General features: G+C 32.9%; 1 protein-coding gene across 1 annotated transcript; it reads right to left on the bottom strand.

Annotated features, from left to right (window-relative positions):
- Positions 1-2,499: 2,499 nt before the first annotated feature.
- On the bottom strand, positions 2,500-5,638 carry LOC132754033 (alpha-(1,3)-fucosyltransferase fut-6-like). The gene is made up of 2 exons (XM_060744620.1): positions 4,363-5,638; positions 2,500-3,784 (listed from the first exon to the last, which is right to left on the bottom strand). Exons 1-2 carry the CDS (start codon positions 5,533-5,535, stop codon positions 3,725-3,727), a joined length of 1,233 nt encoding a protein of 410 aa, XP_060600603.1. The 5' UTR covers positions 5,536-5,638; the 3' UTR covers positions 2,500-3,724.
- Between the last annotated feature and the right edge of the window lie 2,505 nt (positions 5,639-8,143).

Below are 8,143 nucleotides of genomic sequence, written 5' to 3'. Positions count from 1 at the left end.
CGGGTTTTCCGGTTGAATGATTTTTGGCCGAGTTATGGCTCTTTGTTAAAAAGGTGTTTTTTTCTGTGTGTTGCCAGATACACAAAAGCTTGTCCGGACTACTCCTCATAAACTACTAGTGCAATTTTATCCAAACTTTACAGGAATGATCTGTACCAAGTGTAGTTCTGCATATTGTCAGCATTTTCCGGTTCAATGATTTTTGTCAGAGTTAGGCCCTTTAATAATTTTTATTTTTAAAGTTTGTCCGGACTACTTCTCCTATACCACTAATGCAATTTTAATGAAACTTTACAGGATTGATTTGTAGCTCAAGTTCTTGCGCATATTGCACGGGTTTGCTGGTTGAATGATTTTTGGTCGAGTTATGGCCCTTTGATAAAAAGGTGTTTTTTCTGTGTGTTGCCAGATACGCAAAAGCTTGTCCGGACTACTCCTCATAAACTACTGGTGCAATTTTATCCAAACTTTACAGGAATGATCAGTACCAAGTCTAGTTGTGCACTGTCCGTCTGTCACAAAATTTGTCCCAACATGAAATTGGCCATCATGAGGCGACACATGTGATTACTGATCGCTCTTGTCATAAACAGAATACATAAAGAGAAAAGGTGTTTAAAATCATTAAACGCTGTTTTCGCCGGTCATCCATGACAGAAGAAGGTGGTCGGGAGGTCAAAAATATAATACCGGGATATACTTTTTGTTTATCGATGCGTACACAAGATGGATAGATGATGTTATCAGGTATTCAGTACTGTAATTTCTAACTTAATTTATGGGAGAACTTTCACCATATATTAATGGTTTAAATAAGTACATGTTTGCGTTGAGTTTTATTTGTGTATGAACTATATTTAATGTTTCAGAGTTTGAACAGTTTTATGTGCAGTGTATATTTTAAATGATGGAAATTTGATATACGAATGAATCTTTTTTCACATTATTTTCACGGGCATGAAGTATTATCAAATGTAATAATATTTTATGAAATGAAATGAAAGGTAAAAATACGTTGTTTAAATAATCTAACCGTCAATTCTTGAAAGAGTTGCAACATAGAATGTCTCACATGGGTATTGCACGAAAACAAAATAAACTGGTCTATAATAAGAAAGAATGCTGCCATTTTATAAAGGGGTTTTTGGCTTGTGAATTATCACTAGAACATAGTTAACGTTTTTTCGATGTCGCCCAGTTTACTCTGTCTATCGTTGCCAAAACTTTGTGCCATTCTTGATATTTAATAAAACACAAAACCTGAAGAAGTGAACGAATGATGATCAAGACAGGAATGATTGAATGTTTGCATAGTTCACAATATTTCCCCACGTCCCCTTTCATCAGTGCAAACTGTATAATTATCTATGACATTATCAGGCTGTTACAGATATCAAGTATAATTTTACTCTGCACTTTGAAAAAAAGTTTAGTTAAATTTTTGTAAATGCGTCATTTGCTGTGAAGGAAAGAAAGAAACCTTTTTATTTCCTATAGGTTATAAACGTGCAGAAATACAAAACGTTTGACGATACTACATACATTTAATATATTTTAGTATAAGTACCCTTTATGCTGTCAAACAGCGTTAAGTATGTTGATAATCAGATGTAAATGTTTGTAATACTACATGTGTGTAACGTCGCTTTTCATTGGATAATCTTGATCTATATTGCCTTTCTGCACTGCTACTGTAAAATCATGAATAATTTGAGTCCCCCTGCCCCCCCCCCCCCCCCCAAAGTAATTCTGCTGTTTTGTAAATTTGTATAATAAAGATGTCTGGCAAGTTATGGACATGTGTTAATTAGATTCATTCTATGTATTTTGTTATTCAAACAAAGTATAGATCAGACAGTTCAAATAAACTTATTAAATTTTATCTTTGATGTACGTTTTTGTTAGAATCAGTCACTTAAAATTAAGGTCTGGGACTAATTTGTGGCAAGTTTATAAAAGCAAGTTTATAACATTTCTTTTTCAGTTTTAGGGACATTTACATTTTATTCCAGTTGTTTACCCGAAAGAAAAACGATTGTCAACAATTCAACAGGAATAAATGGTACATACTTGCATGAAGTATGGTATATTGCCTGGTATACTATATCGTGTGGTATGGTATAGTATAGTTATAGCATATGTTAATATATGGTATGAGATATTGACTGGGACATGATTTAGTATGAATTATGCAATTGTATATACTATATTATAGAATGCGAATGTCATGGTATACATGTATAATTTCGTTTGATATGTATTTAGCATGATATCAGTTATAATTTGTTCTGTTTTAGGTATAGTTGTAAGGCATGATATACAGTGCGTTGCAGACAAATTAAATCGAATGCAGCAAGTTGAAAATTTTAATAAAGAAAGAAATTTACAGGACACAAACAGGAGTAATAAATATACATTTATTTAAAATAATGTAAAAAGGATATGCAATGTAAAATCACTTCTCAAATTTAAAAGAAAAAAAACATACATTGTATAATAATAATAATAAATACATAAATAATAAATAATAATAAATAATAATAATAATAATTTGAATAAGGCATTTACAACAAGTTAAAAAAATTATTTTGAAAATTCAAGAACACAAAATCGTTCAATCAATATGTACATGTCTTTGTTATCTACAAAATATTATAAATTGATATGTAAATTAGTTTCATTTGTTTAACTGTTAATGTATAATAATAATTTTAATATCATAAAATGACAAGGCATTACATGGCACAACAATAACGCATCTTGCATATAATATCATCAGTTTAAAGACACGGTCATTCGTGTCGCGCTATTGTAATAAAAAACAAACTCTAGAATTTTGCAATAAATGAAATGCAAACATATTAAAACAATTAATTGCACTCTTAATAAATCTGTAGAAAAAGTTTTAGTAAGCCTTTTTACAAATTGTTATATCATTTTTTGCAGTTCTATGTTTTGTTTGAAGGCAATCGATTTTATGGTAGTTTGAGTGAAATGTTGATTTGCCGAATATTGTGACATTTTAACGAACATTGTGACATTTTAACAGAAACTTTCGTCTGCAAGTTAACATGAGTTGTTATGGGTTTATTGATAGGAATGTAAACACACTGATTGATCAGACGCTGTTTGAAGTAATTCATAAGTAGTAAATTGACCTCCCTATAAATTAATTAACATACTTTCATTTTGACTACTATTTTGTATGTTCCAAAGGAAATACCATATGAACCTGAATTTCTATCAAATAATCAATATTAATGATAAAATCCAAAAATACTCCCTATATTGTATAAATGATATTATACCATATAGGGGGACATATTTTGGATATTACAAACCTGTAAACGTTGGCTATTGTCGTTAATATTAATAGAATTTCAAGTTCCTGTGGGAAAGCATTTACTTTTCTAATCTCTAGCATGCCTATCAAAGTTCATGATGAACAATGTCTTTCGTCCGCCCATTCATAAATATTATACAATTCGGTGAAAACCAATTAACCATTGAAAAGTTTATTAGAATATCTGGTCATCAGATGTCTACAAGTTCATATTCACTTGCTGAATTTCTTGATTGGACGCCCTTTGATGCTTTGCATCAATGCTTTTCTTGTTAGCATTTTAAATGGAATCTGACGTTCGAAGTTCATGCCATCATTCTACCAGGACTGATGACGACTGCAGTATGCACACATATGATCTGTTATGTGGCACATAACTGTTTATACCAATCCGATGTCAAACAACCACCTCTCGATTAATGCCGACAGCGATGACCATAACTGAAAGAGAAATGAAATTATAGAAATGTAAAACAACAACAAAAGAAAACCCAAAAATCATTGTACATTGTACAATAGAAGAAAATTGAACCACAATCAAACTTCAATCGCATAAAATTTAAAGGCACATCAAGCGTCAATTCCAAATAAACATCTTTTTATGCCTTTCTGTAACAAGAGCAAAGCATGAACTTAATAACAGATTAAGAACATATGACAAATGCTTAACAATTGGTGATCCCGATAATAAAATGCAAACAATGTGTTTTGTCTTCCACACAGAGTCGGTTTTTTTTGTCATCCAAACAAAACACTTGAATAAAAAAGAATACAAAAGAAGCGAAAGACTTTTCATTATATAACCAATGGGTATCTTTTAGGACACTGTGACATGACATCATAAGTAAAAAGCTTTGGAAAAATGAATATAATAGCATTAATAGGCTAAGTTGGCCTTAAAATTTAAACAGAACTTGAAACGCTGAAATGCAATTTCATCAACAAGCGTGTCCCTTTCGTGATATTTGACACTTGATGAAAACATTTGTATTGCCATGATGCTAGGGCTATAAACTTACCGTTTGCTTTTCACAAATATCATCATTGATCCATTCATCCATGTCAACATAATTTTGTGCTGTTCTGTTGGCATAAAGTTCCTCACATAATCTGCAATATATGGATTTCTTCTCACGCTTATAAATGTTCATCCAATCAAAATAACTGTTATAAAGCGTTTCATTCTCTCCGACCTTGACCATCTCGTCTGCTAGTTCCTGAATACTATTGTAATCAAACACATTTAGGTAAGACTTTGGAGGCAACATCTCTAAATTGTATTTCGGTGCGGCAATAATTGGGATCTGCCCTCTATTAAATGTCAACCAAAATTTCTCAGAAACGTAGTCCCTACAGAAACTATTTTCAAAAGCTAAATAGAATTTATATACGTAGAGTTGCTTACATTCGTTCGGGGATTTCCGGTATTGACATATCACATTTCCGGAACAATCCCCAAATTCATCGATGTCAACGTATCTTTTCAATTCCCTGATTATTTTATACCTTCTTGCATCATCGTCACAATTACTTATCATGGTTGCAGCGAACTTTGTTTTAGTTTTGAAATGATTTTCAGACACTCCTTGGGAATGCGTTTCACTCATATTTATTTCATCTGGAGACATTTTAAACCAGTTTGTAAATGGGTAGTATACGGTGGACTCCCTCCTGTATAATGTCGTCCAGTTAAATCCATACTTGTTCATAGAAACTCGCATTGTATTCATTGGTTCAATACTCAGTAAAATCCAGACTTGGTTCGGTGTTCTCACATTAGGCATTGTTATAGGGAATTCATAAAGCGTGCCAATTAAAGTTCGATATTTCCACATATCATTGGCATTAAATAACACCGCGTCCGCATTCCCTACTATGTTTTTATCTCGTGTGTACATACATTTAGACGGGCAGCTTTTCATTGAATTTTCTGCTATAATCTCCCAACCCCATTCTCCGAAATAACGCGTCCAAACGACTATAGTTTTTAGAGAAGCTGGTTTCAAGTAACTGGCTCCGTAAGTGACCACATGGTCTCTTTGATTTCTATTTTTAGGTTCAGATGGTGGATTTGGGTAATATGAAAATGCTATGATGCACATACGTTTTAAAACCAATAAGAAGATTAAACAGAACAGTAACGTGGCTATCACGTTGCAAAGCCTACTCAACCGTCTTCTTCCATGATACATTGTCCATACGTCTGTGTAACAACAGTTTTCCTCAACACGTGCAGGTCATATATCAATGGATGGATGGCTATTTTGTCAACATCTAGAAAAGAAAGAAATTATTAAAAAAAACATGTGATTTAGATGGCTCTTGCCACATGTGCCTGGCGTCTAACAGACACCCTGAAACCCTTAACATTTATATATGATAAACATATACAATTCAGATAATTCTTATGAAAGATAAACGAAGGTATGAAGGGGATTTCAGGCACATGTTGTTCTTGCAACGTAAAGCAACACTTCAACACTAATATATATCATCCATAAATATCCATGTACCAGACCATTAAAATGATAACAGTTTGTCCTTAAAAATCTACATTCATTTAAAGTGGGTTGGTGTCTACAATATACGGAAGCGTCCTGGTGTCAATTTAAGATGTTATATAAAAAATTATAATATCTACGTAGGAGATAAAAAAAACTAATTAGGAGTTTATAACTCTGACGTAAGACTTTACTAGTTTTACATAGGACTTAATAACCCCTACGTCGGACTTAATAACTCCTACGTAGGACTTTATAAGTCCTACGTAGGAATTTGTTACTCCTACGTAGAAGATAATTAAAGCCTAATTTTATCTAAATCCGTTTGAAACTCGTTTTTTGTACATATTCCGAGGGTCTTTTTTTAACAAAGTGAGCATCAAGGTCCTAACCGAAGCAATTATTCCAGGAAATTTACGCGTGGCAAGGCCATTCTTTGGACCGGAGATTTGTTCTTTGTCTATATAAAGTTTCGTAAAATACACCATTTTCTAAAGCCAACCGTTAAAGTATCATTTGTTTAATTCCATTGCAAATTGGTTTTGCCGGTGCTAGGGGGCGTGGACGGTAGTTTGCACTAGACAGTACAAGATATTAACGTTGTAAGGGATAATATTCTACATGTTGCTGAAAAAGAGGAGCCGTCAGTCAATATACAGTTTAGGATATTTAGCATTTTTCATGAATACAAGACTTGAAATGAACGATATTTGCAAAATGATAAAACTCCATTAAGAATAAAAAATTGAAAACGTAAAATATATATAAAAATAATGCTGTTTTCTTTTTTTGTTGGGGTGCATAATGTATAACTTTGTGGTCTCTTTGCATTTTCTCTTTTTCCGCATTGTTACATTTTCGCATTGTTAAATTTTCGCATTGTTGCATTTTCGTTTTTTCGCATCGTTAATTTTAAAAGCAGTTATTAGACACGCGCCGTCTAGTAGATTTGCATTTGTCTATACAGCAATGGGGAAAGTTTTAGACTTGATTTTGTGTTGTTTTTTTTTTTTTTTTTTTTGCTTTTTTTTGTTTTAACAAAATCACACTGTTTTTAAATTTTCTAATAAAAATAGCTTTTCTGATATACAACATGTCACAGAGCTTAAAGGGATTAGAACAAACGTTTAACTGAAGTGATAGTGTCATGTTTGAATATCATATTCTTTTTATCATTATCTTATTTTATATACATAATGAATAACGTGCCAATGAGCCAGTCTATAGTCGATCGTTCTAAAACTTAACCGTGAGAAAGATAACGACTGGGGCAGTGTCACTCACTTCATTTGCTCCACCTCTGTTGAAGTTCAGCTCCGCCTTGAATTGTCGCCAAATTTAATATGATGCTCCGTATGCTAGCATTTAGTCTTGGTTGACGGGACGGAAGGGAACCAAGACAATTTTGATCAATGTCACTTGTCGCTTAAACCACGCCCGCTACCAGAGAGGCGGTTCTCCCTTAACTGAAAGTACGCCAAACTCTGCACACCGGTTACGCTAGGTCAATAACGGGAGATAACTGCATAACAGTTCGTCCTCAAAATCATTCTAACATTATGCAATTTGTACAAATATTTAAATGGACATATTATCGGCACATATTGTCTTGAATTTAATTATAAGTATACCAATCATTTCAAATTTACTTGTTATCCATTTTATTTTGTTTCGACCAGACGTTGCCATCTTTTATCGCAACAGACAAACAATTTGAGAATTTCAGACAAATTACATTGTGAATTTACGCATTAGGTTCTACTTTTTCACAAAAAAATGTGCAACTTAATAATTAAACAACAAGTACATACCAAGAACATGGAGAAAAAAATGATTTGTGCTTTGGATATTCAACTGTAATAAGGAGCGATTTTCAATGCTGATTGAATGTTCACATCATTTCGCGGCGTCTTTGATGTGCAGCATCAACATTTAACCTGTTATAAAATGTGTTAGAATGTGCTTGTTGATAATATTTTAATTGCATATATGAAGCATGGCTTCTACAGCTGATATTACGAAATTTACCCTTGATTACTACTCAGCATATATCTAAAAACATATTTTTTAGCTCGATTGTTAAACAAGTTCTAGCAACTTATATTAATCACTTTCGAATCCGTTTCCTGGAACCAACCAGTACTGGTGTCATATGAAGAAACATGGTCGTGAACCGAATAGGGCTCGAACCAATTGTCTCTGTTCTTATGTCGTATTGTCGCCCTTCTTATGTCGTATTTTTGCTTTTTCGCTTTAAAAATCCGAAAAACGAAATCACTAAGAGACAAACTTTCCATTC

The sequence above is a fragment of the Ruditapes philippinarum genome, unplaced genomic scaffold, assembly GCF_026571515.1.
Source record: "Ruditapes philippinarum isolate M1 unplaced genomic scaffold, ASM2657151v2 ctg2474_1_1_1_1, whole genome shotgun sequence".
Lineage (NCBI taxonomy): Eukaryota > Metazoa > Mollusca > Bivalvia > Venerida > Veneridae > Ruditapes > Ruditapes philippinarum.
The sequence above is the reverse complement of the archived record's forward strand: the minus strand, read 5'-3'. Positions and strand labels throughout refer to the sequence as shown.

Bases quoted from the DNA above. Each gene is read 5' to 3' on its own strand.
- LOC132754033 (XM_060744620.1), bottom strand. From the start codon at position 5,535: ATGTATCATGGAAGAAGACGGTTGAGTAGGCTTTGCAACGTGATAGCC. The intron at 3,785-4,362 runs GTAAGTTTATAG...TTTCTCTTTCAG, and splicing joins ATATTTGTGAAAAGCAAACG to TTATGGTCATCGCTGTCGGC.